Below are 12,686 nucleotides of genomic sequence, written 5' to 3' on the forward strand. Positions count from 1 at the left end.
TCACATACAGAAAAACATATCGAGACAAATTATTTTACCAAAGTTAAGTTTTGTTGTTACAATTAGACCAACTGTGGGGTAATTTTTGAGGGAGGCGGAAACTATGATCTAAAATAATTTCCATCTGCTTCCATCTTATTTAGGTTATTAGTGGAATTCAAAATAAAATGAGATGATATCAAAGAGAAACCTGCCCATATAACACTGGAGGTGAAATACACAGAAAAAGCTGAGATATAAGCTAAATGAACACAATAATGATTGAAAACTGAGAGGAAATCCAACATGAATACTGTAACCTGCTCAACCCTGTAATTTATCGAAGGTCATGGGTTTGATTCCCAGTCCCTCTGGTCATGTTTCTGTAGTTATTCAACTATTATGTTCTGGTAATAAATAGAGATTTTATGAGTTTTTTCCTGTAATAACCAGATATTTGAAGCAGACTCATCTTAAATGTTGAATTTATCCACTTAAGTTTGTTTCAAATGAAATAACTTGTTTGTATTTTCTGATTCCCACCTGAAAAATACAGCAAAAAGGTTATAAAAACGTGATTCACCAAAAATAAGAACTTTGCTTACCAAAATACCAGCAAGTGTGGAAATAATTTGTTCATTCTTTGAAAACGGCTGTTTCCCGAATGTATCCTTTTTTATACTTTAACAGCTCTACTGTTTGAAACGTATATTTAAAAATCCACTTTTAATTGATCAATACTGTGTCAAAATAAATTTTTAGATGCCCAATTGTATGGAAAGTTACCACAGCTGGATTATTTTAATACTACTTTAATAATCAAGGCTAAAGATTAAAACAAATCTTGTTTTGCAACATTTTACTCTTCAGTTAAATGAAAAATGTGGAGAAGTCTGAATTTCAGATAAAAAAAACTAAACTTTTCATGAAATATTTGCATTAAATTTACTCAAACAGCAAAAAAATAAATTTATTCCATCCATTTTCATCATTTATCTTTAGACTATGTCCTTAAATTGCCCCAACTAATGGAGCACTTTACTGAAAATAAGAAATTATTTATTTTTGTAAAAGTTTAATGTTTTATTTGATTATAAATAAAGAAAAATCATGGCTATAAATCAGTTTCTATGTTAATTAAAGCAGGTTTCACTTCTTAAATTTCTCAACAGCTGTTTTTTGATGTTAGATTAAAAATATATCGAAATACATGAAGTAGCTTTGATTTAAAAGCCAACAGAGTTGATTTATTCAGCTCTAAAATATCCATTAAATCACCACAAGCAGCAAAGATTAAAATTTTTCCTCTAAAAAATATATAACATCGGACCATTTTTAAAAAAAATAAATAAATGAAGTAGAAAATGTTTCTCCTGACCAAAAGTTTAGCAGGAGAGGTGAGAAAATCTGCAGGTATTTTAGGTCACATTTCTGTAAAACAGTGTTCACAATCACCACGTCACACGACAAACATGAAAAAGACGAGCGTTAAAAAAACAACTGTAATAAACATACAATAAAAACCTTTAAAAAACAGATTTCTCACAGTCTACATAAATGAAGATTGTCACAGTAGCGCCTATTTACAACACAAAAACAGATTATTTTTACACTCGTGACCTGAAAATGAGGCCAGAATGAGCTTAAAGATAGAAACATTTCAGACGGATGATTCTGCAGCTGGTTTTCTCCTCCAGGTTGATAAAACTCTCACGCACGCTGCAGTTTTCACACTCCCTCGCAGAAACACGAGACGTTAGCGAACATTTGGTGGCGCGTTGCTGCAAAACCATGTTTTAAAATGAAACCCTTCATGATGTCTGCGACCCTCTGAAACAAACTGTCTGGTCAAGACGGGAACAAAAGAGAAAAAATGAGTTCAGGCTTCGTTTCTTCAGCTGCTGCTACATTTGCTGGACCTGTAGGTTTGATCTCACCTGACAAGAGCTGGAAAAGCAGAGCAAGAATTCATGAAATCTGGTCCCTTAAGTAATTCCTGGACGTGTTTTCGCCTCATTTAGATGGGATTACCGCATGAAAACACCAATAAAATCAACAATAAAACCTAAAAAATGCATTTATATCCTCAGAAATCATGTCAATCAGCTACTGAGACTCAGTTTCACATTTTTCTCACATTTAAATGCTTCAGATTATCAGGATTTCATTAATCAGGACAGTGGAATAAAACTGAGGTTAAACTTAAAATTTCTTCATTTTTTTGTGGAAATTTACTCCTTTTTTCCATCATCGTCATAGAAATCTGTCTCACTAAAACCTAGAGGATGATCTGGTTCTTTCTGTGGCCTACATAAATCATGTTCATTATATTTTTTGCACAAAATCATTCTTAGATAATCAGATTTTAACTGTTTTAGGTCTTGTCACTTTAAATCCAAACAAGCTGCCGCTGGCCACGCCCCCAACTCACCGTTTACACTCGCACATGAAAATAGCTGCAAACAGATGCACAACTATGAAACCGTACATCTTTAAAAAGCAGAAGTGGAGCCTCCTGCACAACCAACAGAAATGCAGCAAATAGTTTCTGGATGGTAAGTCAACAACAAAAGTCTCGTCTTTTTCCAGCAGCCATTGTACAGCGGAAAACCAGCTGACCAGGCTGGAGCTCTGCCTGGGTTGCTAGGTAACAGGCGGAATTCCACTCGTTGCTAGGTAACGGCATAGTGCCCGTAGAATGCGAGTTAATATTTGGGAGGTTTTTGAAATGACTCTTTTTCCAGACACCAAAAACATTAACTTATTGTTCTTTTAAGTGCTTCACCTGCTTTTAGAAGCAGTTCAAACCCAAATTGAAGTGAAAACGTGAATTTTGAACAACAGCTCCCCGTTAAAATGAGGCAGATTCTGTTAGAATGAAGCAGAACCTTTGGGATCGATATTCAAGCTTTTGTCAGGTGAGACAAACAAACGCTACACGTGTGAGTTTCATGTCCGTTTAGCGACGCTGGGCGGCCGACAGCGACTGTTGCGTCTTGCTCCTCTGCTCCTCTTCTTCCTTCACACCTTCCACAACCACCAGCGCTTGAGTCGAGTCACACGACTGCTTCTCCGCGTCTTCGTCGTACGTTGAATCCAGCGGCCGTCCTCCGGTCACGCCCCTTCTCTGTAACTTCGACGCCGCGGCGCCCCTGCAGGCGCGAGCCGCCAGCGCCGCCAGCTCTCCCCTGGCGAGCGGGTTGAAGAGGAGATAGAGAAGCGGGTTAACGCAAGCCGGAAGCGGCGTCACGAGCAGCAGGACTCCCTTCGCCGCCTCCGGCCCGGCGGCGGGGAGCCGCAGGAGGGAGGAGAAGGAGAGGAAGGCGACGGGGAGGTAGAGCAGGCAGTCGGAGAAGAGCAGCCAGGCGACGTGACGAGTCAACGCCGCGTCGTCGTCGGAGTTTGGCGGAGCTTTGCTGGCGCGGCAGTAAAGGCGAGTGTAGGCGAGCGTCATGACGAGGAAGCAGAGCGAGTCGAAGAGCACCAAGGAGACCGCGAAGGCCAGGGAGGAGGAAGAGGAGGACGACGAAGGTAGCGGCAAACAGAAGGAGGAGCTGCTGTGACCGGCCATCAGCGGAGGCAGCGTGATGACGAAGCCGAGCAGGAAGCAGAGGAAGATCGACAAACGGATGAAGAGCGGCGACGAAGAACGACCTGCGGGAACAGGAGATAAAACACGGCTGAGTTTTAAAATATGCTGCTGCATTTTTACAAATAGGATATCAAATAATTCAAACTTCATGATTCAGTGGATTTGAAACATGATGCTACGTATTTTTTTTTATCTACAATGGTTCTTATATTAAAATGTCTTATTTCATAAATACCTGCAGATTTTTCACTCAGTGTCAGATTTGAAGTTGAGTTTTGCCAACTTTGCTTCTGATTTTGCCTAATTGACCACTTTGGTCAGATATATATATTTTTAAAATGTTTCCTGTTCTGCAGCAATGCATTCTGGGTGCAGAATAAACACTGGATAATAAAAACTTCAAACCTTATTCAAACGTGACTTTATAAAACTGCTACATGAATCAGGGTTGATGACAGAACATCGGTTCTAAGTTACATGGAGACAAAATGTTGGCGTTTCCTCACCGCTGCTCCTGTCAGCTTTGCTGCTCTGTGTTGCCCCTGCAGCAGACAGACATCGCTCCAGAGCCGCGACGGTCAGCAGGAAGAGTCCGGTCTGAGACGCAAACACACACAGGAAGCCGCTGAGGCGACACAGGAAGCTGCTCTCCCACTTCACCCCGTACCTGCAACAGAACAGACATTAAAGCCAAGGAGGAGCAAGTCAGTCAGATAATAACTGTATTCAAACCTCCAGAAGCTGCCAAACGTCCAGGCGTCCACCGCCGCCAGCCAGCCGCTCCACACTCCCATCAGGCCGTTCACCAGAGCCAGCAGGCCAATCAGGAGCTTGGGGGGCGTGACGACGCTGGCTGGAGAGAAGAAGACCGACAGGACGACGAGACCGTTGCTGACCAATGAGATTGCAGCGATGAGCCAGACGCCGCCTCGGATCATCCAGCTGCCGAGAAGGCGGAGACACGGCCGGAACGGGCCTGAGACAGATCCAGAGATTTAAAGCTGCGGTACGTCACTTTAATAAAAACAACATATTAGTTTAAACTGATGCAGGATGATCTGATCAGGAGGCGGGCCTTAGCGCTGTCAATCACTTTTGGGCTCTGCTACATCGCAGCTAGCATAACCTGTCATCAATGGTAAGGCTAGTTAGCATAGCTGCTGACGACTGTGGGTAAACAGTTTTCCTGTAATGATGATCTATTTTTATTACTAGTACATTTAGCAGCGAGTTCATGAGATGATTGACAGCGTTAAGCCCCTCCCCTCCTGGCTCTGGTTGTACTTAGTGCATCTCTTTAGAAAAGTACAGCAGCTCATCTGCATAATATTAAACTGCAACAATATAATGTTAAATATGTAAAAACGTCTTTATGGAAGTTACAGACTGCAGCTTTAATTACAGTTTACATATATATATATATATATATATTATGTGTTTGTAACTTGTAAAAACATAAAGAGACATTTTGCTACCTGGAGTTGGGCTGCAGTGAACAGAGTGTTGAGGTTTTGGTTCGTCTTCAAACTCCATCAGAAAATCGTCCCAGTCCTGGTCCACTGAACCCAAACCAACGAGAAGAAAAATGCTGTTTGTGAAATTAATAAATTACTTACTAAGTGTGTTTTTGTGCTGCATAATTCTATTAAAACCAAATTTCCAAAAAACAATGAAGTGAGGTCAATCGAAGCCACTTTTATTGAGAACCTCTGAACTCAATGTGTTAAAAACTCTTCAGGATGAATAAATTAAATTGATCCATTTTGTTTGATTTAACAAAAAAAATTCTAGAAATCATGGAAATTTCTGGGTTTGAAAAGTCAAAAACTTTCTGAAAACAAAATCACATAAATTATAAGATTAATCTCAGAAATTTTCCAGAAATAAAATTCGGAAAGTTTCAAAACTCAAAAACTGTTGAAAATTTATCAAAACATTTTTTGACTTTTGAAACTCAAAAAATTTTAATGTTTTTTTTCTAGAAATTTTCTGAGATTAAGCTCAGAATTTATTTTATTTTTTTTTTAAATCTCAGAAATTTTGAGCTTAATTATCAAAAACTTTCCAGAATTTTTATATTTTTTTAAAGTTCTGAAAAGTCTCACATTTTCGACTTTTGGAAATTTTATGAGCTTCAAAAGTTAACATTTTGTCAAAAAACCTCCGACTTTTGAAACTCAAAAAATGTCTGTTTTTTCTTAGGAAGTTTCTGAGATTAGGTCCAAAGGACTGAATTTGTCTCTAAATTTTTTTACTTTTGAAGCTCAGAAATTTTGTTTTTTTTCCAATTAAAATTTTGTGATTAATCTCAAATTTTCCAGGTAAAAAAAAAATGCAGAAAGTTTTGAGTTTCAAAACTTGTAAATTTACTCATTGTTTTCTACCTGCCGGCCCTGAGGCGGCGCCATAATCTCTCTTTTTCGTGTTTTTTTAAATATTTTCACATTTCTGTCTCCTCTTTAATGTTTTCTTTTGGTTCTTTTGCTTCAGGAACTTTGAGGCGTTCACCTTGACTGGAAAGGAAAGGAGTGTCTCTCGCTGTGGAGTCTGCTGCCTCCTCTCTTTCCCAGGATAATCCTCCTTCTCCTCTCTTCTCACAGGAGATGAAGGCACAGCACTGGAAGGCGTAGGGAAGCTCCATCACCCTGAGGAGACACAACGCTTAGCATTTATTCCTAGAAACTGCAGAGTGGACAGAAAATAAACAGGCTAAGGGGAATCTACCTGACTCGTGGCAGATCTTCTCGGGGTATTAACTCCATCAGCTGATCGTTTCCCACCAGCCGAATGCGAGTTAAACTCTGCAGACCAGTAAGAGGCAGAGAGGACAGCTGATTGGACGACAGGTCACTGCAGACACAGAAAATGCTCCAGTTGTTCACACCAAAGTATTTCCATCATCAGTAATCAGATTTTACTGCTTAATGCTACCAACAGGGCAGTTTAACCTCCTGAGAGGGCCTGAGGCAAAATCCTCTGATTTATTAAGGATCTAAATGCATCAGGTTTGTAAAAAGAGCTGCAGAAAAACTCACAGTTTGGAGAGAGACGTCAGAGCAAAGAATGAGTTTGGCTTCACAGATGACAACCGGTTCCAGGATAAATCTCTACAAAAGAAAAGGGATAAAACATCAACATCACACAAAGCTAACAAGAATGAGGAGCTATGGTTGGAGAACAGTTCAAAGGTCTTTGTCCTTCCCCCGTCACAACTCAAACACTTTCAGCTGGAGTTTCTTTAAAATATGATTTAAAAGCAGCGGCATCTGAATTCAGGCTGCATGAAGTGAGCAGCGCAGGATCAACATGTCCGCCTGAAAAGCAAAGGTCTGTCCCACAGCTGCATCGTTCAACTTCTCCAACGTTTTCTGGGGCTGTAGTGGGTTGGGGTAACATCTCCATCTCTTGCATCACCAGCATCATTCTCGTCACTGCTGGTATCCTCATCATGATCATGAGAACCGTCTCCTTCAGTTGCGTTGATCAACAGAGCCTTCCTTCCTGCAGTCTGCTTCAGGAGCCCCTTCAGGCTTCCCCTGCTCCTCAAGTGCTCCAGGTGTTGGTCACTGTTCGAGTCTTCAGAGTCCCAGTCATCCTTCAAGTCGTCAAGGTGTTCGAGTCACTCCTTGAATTTTCAGAACGACGGTTACTCCTCAAGTAATTAGGAAATTTACTCCTTTTTTCCCATCGTCGTCATAGAAATCCGTCTCACTAAAACATGCAGGACTGTCCACCAAAACCTAAAGGATGATCTGGTTCTTTCTGTGGCCTACACAAATCATGTTCATTATATTTTTGGCACAAAATCATTCTTAGATAATCAGATTTTAACTGTTTTAGGTCTTGTCACTTTAAATCCAAACAAGCTGCCGCTGGCCACGCCCCCAACTCACCGTTTACACTCGCACATGAAAATACCTGCAAACTATGAAACCGTACATCTTTAAAAAGCAGAAGTGGAGCCTCCTGCACAACCAACAGAAACGCAGCAAATAGTTTCCGGATGTTAAGTCAACAACAAAAGTCTCGTCTTTTCCAGCAGCCATTGTACAGCGGGAAACCAGCTGACCAGGCTGGAGCTCTGCCCGGGTTGCTAGGCAACAGGTGGAATTCCTTCGCTCCAAACACTCCTGGAGTCTTTAGAGCGAAGACCAATCCTTCAGTTTGCAGAGTCCCTTCTGAGTGCTGGTCACTCGAGTCGTCAGCCTTTAGAGTCTGGGTCACTCTACAAGCGTCCTGAGTGCTGGTCACCTGTTTCCAGCCTCTAAAGCCTCTCAGCAGCCCTGGCCATCCCTCCAATCTTCAGATCCTCTGGTCTTCATTCCCCTGGCTTATCCAACCTGACAGTCTGTAACTACCACACCTTTAATCCGATTTTTGGCAGAATGATTTGAGAATGACCCGCCTCTCCATCAGCCGTCTCTCACTTGTGTTTGGTTAGTTTCATTCAATACATTTAAAATGTTTTACAGGTGTGGCGGCTGCACAAATCTGCTTCATGTTTCCTCCATTCTGATGTTTTACTTTTGCTCATTTGCATCGCTCTTCCTTGAATTCATTCAGGACAGACGGAGCAGCAGCAGCAGTCGTTCCTCTCCTCCAACGACAAGCGGACCACCTTGATCAGCGCGTCCATTTGGAAGAACTTAAGGAGGTTTAAGTCGGGTTCATGTGTCAGGATCTGAAGACTAATTAAATCTTACAGCGAGCGAAGGGTCATCAGGCCGGTGAAGGTGTTCTCCCTCAGCTCCTCTATCTCGTTATGGTGGAGATCACTGCAACACAAAGATCAGCCACACTGTTTCCATTGCATCACTTTACATTTTTCTACTTTAAAGCGTTTTCCTGGCTTCTGATTGGTCTAAAACAGACAACGCTGCTGCTAATTGCTCCCATCATGCACAGCTGGATGCGTTTTACTGGTTGCTAAGGTAACCTCTGTATAGGTCTGAGAGGTTGACAGAAGTTGTTCCTTGCCCAGAAAAGAGAGATAAACTCCTTCGTTTAAAGGAAATGAAGATAAACCTCACATCTTCTGGATGCTTTCACAGCCAGTGAAGCTTGGAAGAGTCTGGATCTTGTTATACGAGAGGTCGCTGCAGACACAAACACAGTTTTAGCCATCAGCAGCTGTCAGGGACGTCCAACGGTCCTTAAACGCAGCAGCTCGCTGCACATTAAGGTGGAGAGGTTTGTTCTTCAACAGGATCGGCTAAACGATGAGCGTTGGGACGACGACGGACCGACTTACAGCAGCTGAAGGTTTGGAAGCTGCTCACACATCGAACTGGGAAGAGACGTGATCCGAGCTCCAGTGACGGTCCTGAAAGCCCAAAGGGAAATGTGTCACATCTGTTTGAGAGAGCAGGAGCTGTAGCTGTAAAGTTCTGTTCCTGGAGACACTAAACCAGCATTTTGAACCGAAACGAAACATGCTGCAGTTCTAGACCCCATCTGGACGTCCAACTGACCAGCAGGTGTCTAAAAACATTCTGGACTGCAGCTCTTCTAACTTAAAACATGATTTTAAAGATTTATCATTGGACTCTGGCTGCTTTTTCACTTTCTCTCAGTCCTTTTCTCAACTAGACTGATAGTTTCGTCAACAGCCTGAAACCATCAGCATGTTGGAGAAGCTCCGTCACGTTGCGTCTGATTTGGTTCATATTTTTTGGTTGAGGTGCTTTTGTTGAACAACTATCGGTTCTCGTTTTAGAGGCTGTGCAGCTGGACGGGTTTCGGACAGATGTTATGAAGCGTAGCAACCTGATTAGCATCTGAAAAAGTCAAACAGAAGCTGAACTTTGACCCCAAATCCCAGAGGAGTTTACAATGGGGCTTCATGGATGCAGAGCAGGACAGTTCAGGTTTTCCATCCATCTCAGTGAGCATAGATCATATCCCCTACTCCAACATCTCTCTGCTAGACTTTGGTTACAAAGTCTTAACCGTCTTCAGTCAGAGGCTTCGACAGGTTGGTTGTAACACTGACTGCTACAGAAAAGCAAAATGATTCTTTACCTGGATGATACGAGTTACGACAAAATTACATTTTCTTTGGGATAAATCAAGTATTTTTGAAAAACACCAATCATTGATGACATCAGCTAATATGTACAGTAAAAATGTAGATAATTAACATTTTAAAATCTTAATTTATGTCGGGGAATCAAATTGAGAATCGGGAACCGTTTTCTTTAACGAGTATTTTTCCAAATACTTTCTTCTGGAGATACTCAGAAACATTTCGAGTCTTTGCTACTAATGAAATTCAGCCAGAAATGTTTTAATCCAGCCACATTTAAAGGTTTCCATAACGACAGGTGAGGTTTATTCTAATAAAAGACTTTTTCATTTTGTTCCATTTATTAAATTTGCTCAAAACTTTTAGGTGCGACAAGAAATAAAAATAAATCTGTGAAGGACTAACAGTTGTTCACAGCCCTGATTAGACAAAATGAGTTATAACAACATTGTGGGATCATTTAATGCAACTGGGTCAGACTGGGTCAGAAGGCCATTTTGAAGGCAGACGGTGGAAAAACGTGGGATGTTTGTTTGGTTGCCGTTTGCATTTCCACCTACTGGTTACAGCTGAACTCATACCACCTTCAGAAATGAGTTTAGAGGGAAAAATACAAGACAACAAAGTCTGCAAACGTGTTTATTATCAGTTGGAAATTTGGCTTAGCAAAGGGAGGACAAAAGGGCTTTTTAATTTCAGGCTGAGCTGCAGGAATAATAAAGCTACAGCCTGCCAGATAGGATAATAACTGCAGTTTTTAACAACAACAGTTTGATTTGGGGTTCAGCTCTGAAAACACACAGTGAAGAGGCCTTGCAACAGCAAACAGATATGAAACATTCCTCTGAGGGTGTGTGTGCGCGAGTCTTACAGGCTCTCCAGACCCTCGGTTCCCGACAGATCTGGAAACTCTGCGAGTTCTGCCGCACCGTTCAGAGAGCTGAGAGAAAACCAGGCAGAGTTACGTTTAGGAAACAGAAAATGTTTGAGCCTCACATTCTTTGTGTAATTAGCGCCTGATTTAATGAGGCTAAACACAGAGTCACCCTAAGCTGACCTTTACTTTTCATCTGAGAGTGAAAGGAAAATAAAGTTTGACGGGATCCTCTGGCAAAGAGAAATTCAATGATTGATGCATAGAAGAAGAAAACACTTTGATCACAAAACTATTTTCAACCTGGTTTCTATTTTTATGGCCAGTAGGGGGCAGAGTTGGTTAGTAACTAGTTACATTTACTCAATTACATTTATTTTAACTACTTTTAGGGGAAAAAATTACTTTTACAAGTGTATTTACTACCCTGCACTTTTACCTGAGTAATGTTATCGTCTTATTTGAGTAAAATTTCTGGATTTGAATGAAAAACAAACCAAACATTCGCCAGACTCAGACACACAGCTGCAGCTTTTGTTAAAGTTTCATTAGTTTTTTATTGAAAGAAACTGAAATGGAAAAAATTTTTTATTTTTGGTTACTTGTATGAATTATTACCATTTTTATCCTTAGAATATCATAATTTCCATTTAACTTTATACTTTTAAATATTAAATTATTTATAATTTTACCAGTTAGACTTTTAACTAAATACTTTTTGCTTCTCTAGTCGGAGGAAAAAGAAACGTCACTCGTTCAGCTAAACACAAAGTCGCATTTTCACTTGTTGTCCTATTTTGGGCTAAAGTTTCTGAATAAGAGGGACAAAAAGAAATTAATTTAAATCCCCCAAAGGTCAAAATTCTGACTTGGAAAGTCAAACTGAAAATCCAATATGGCCGCAGTTTGTGTATAATGTAAGAAAATGAATTTATCTTGTTTCTTCGCTCTTTTTTGGAGGGAAGAAAAACAGTTTTCAGTAGAAACATTTAAAATCTAAAGTTTTCTTTAGTTTAGAAAAAGAACTATGCAAAAACAAAACATGGCCTCAGATTAGCACCACCTGATGTGCTAGCAGCTAACGCCTGCTGGCAGCTAACGCCTGCTAGCAGCTAACGCCTGCTGGCAGCTAACGCCTGCTAGCAGCTAATGCCTGCTAGCAGCTAACGCCTGCTAGCAGCTAACCCCTGCTAGCTCCCAGTCACTGCGCTAATATTGAGCTAATCCAGCAGAATTTGGACAAACATCTTAGATAATTTTCACATTTATTTATTGTTTTTGGAGGACAGATCTGGGAATGATGTCTCACCAGACCTTCGGCTTTAGCTCTTTGTTTTGGTCACTGACGAGGCTAACTGCAGTTAGCAACACACACACACACACACAATGACACTCTCTGCAAATGCGTTCCCTGAAAATGTGGACTGCTGTGTGTGACGCACAGACTGGAGTGAAAAAAAACATCTTATTACTGGAGCTACTGCCACTTTTTCCTTCTCAGAAATGTTACTTTATCTTTAAAAGCTAATTCAATCTTGAAGTTTCTAACTGATTTGGGTGAGTGTGTTTTCCTCACAGCGTCCGAAGCTCTGGAAGGTTCTGGAAGGCCGACCGTCCCACAGACTGAATTGGATTGTCATAAAACAATCTGGCAAACAAAAAACATGTTTTTTGTTTGTTAGGCAGTAAACTACAACTGTTACGTCTATTATAGATAAAAAAGGAGTAAAGTTCTCCCCAAAAAATTCAGGAATGTTGAAATTAATCTCAGAAATTTTCTCAAAAAAAAAAAAAAAAAACATTTCTGAATTTTAAAATCTAAAAAATTCAAACGTTTCTCAAAACTCAAAAATTTGAAAGAAAAAGCTCAGAACTGTTGAGATTAATCAGAAATTTTCTAGAAAAAACTTGGAAAGTTTCGAGTTTTAAAAGTTTAATATTTGCAAGAACAAAACTCAGAAAATTTGAGATTAATCTAAAAAAAAAAAAAAAAACAAGGAAATTTCTGAGCTAAAAAAGTCAAAAATTTGAAAGAAAAAGCTCAGAAATGTTGAGACTAATCAGAAATTTTCTAGCAAAAACGCAGACATTTCTGGGAATTTTCTTAGTTTTAAAAGTCACATTTTCTGAGATTAATCTGAAAAATTCAGACTTCCTGAAATTTTTTTGGATCTCAGAAATGTAAAAGTTTTTCTATAAAATTTCTGAGATTTATC

At 40.2% G+C, this 12,686-nt stretch overlaps 1 protein-coding gene across 1 annotated transcript in view; it reads right to left on the reverse strand.

Moving 5' to 3' along the window:
• Positions 1 to 2,587: 2,587 nt before the first annotated feature.
• Positions 2,588 to 12,686, reverse strand: part of LOC103459341 (leucine-rich repeat-containing G-protein coupled receptor 5A) — a 39,383-nt gene continuing 29,284 nt past the window's right edge. Inside the window, exons 9-20 of the mRNA XM_008400838.2 lie at positions 12,047 to 12,118; positions 10,468 to 10,536; positions 8,823 to 8,894; positions 8,602 to 8,667; positions 8,275 to 8,346; positions 6,607 to 6,678; positions 6,296 to 6,421; positions 6,080 to 6,216; positions 5,047 to 5,130; positions 4,304 to 4,547; positions 4,078 to 4,238; positions 2,588 to 3,633 (exon numbers count right to left, since the gene is read on the reverse strand). Coding sequence (XP_008399060.1) covers positions 2,939 to 3,633; positions 4,078 to 4,238; positions 4,304 to 4,547; positions 5,047 to 5,130; positions 6,080 to 6,216; positions 6,296 to 6,421; positions 6,607 to 6,678; positions 8,275 to 8,346; positions 8,602 to 8,667; positions 8,823 to 8,894; positions 10,468 to 10,536; positions 12,047 to 12,118 — 1,870 coding nt within the window. The 3' untranslated portion in view covers positions 2,588 to 2,938. The remainder of the gene's footprint in view (positions 3,634 to 4,077; positions 4,239 to 4,303; positions 4,548 to 5,046; positions 5,131 to 6,079; positions 6,217 to 6,295; positions 6,422 to 6,606; positions 6,679 to 8,274; positions 8,347 to 8,601; positions 8,668 to 8,822; positions 8,895 to 10,467; positions 10,537 to 12,046; positions 12,119 to 12,686) is intronic.

This window comes from Poecilia reticulata, linkage group LG23 (assembly GCF_000633615.1).
Source record: "Poecilia reticulata strain Guanapo linkage group LG23, Guppy_female_1.0+MT, whole genome shotgun sequence".
NCBI classification, from domain to species: Eukaryota; Metazoa; Chordata; class Actinopteri; order Cyprinodontiformes; family Poeciliidae; genus Poecilia; species Poecilia reticulata.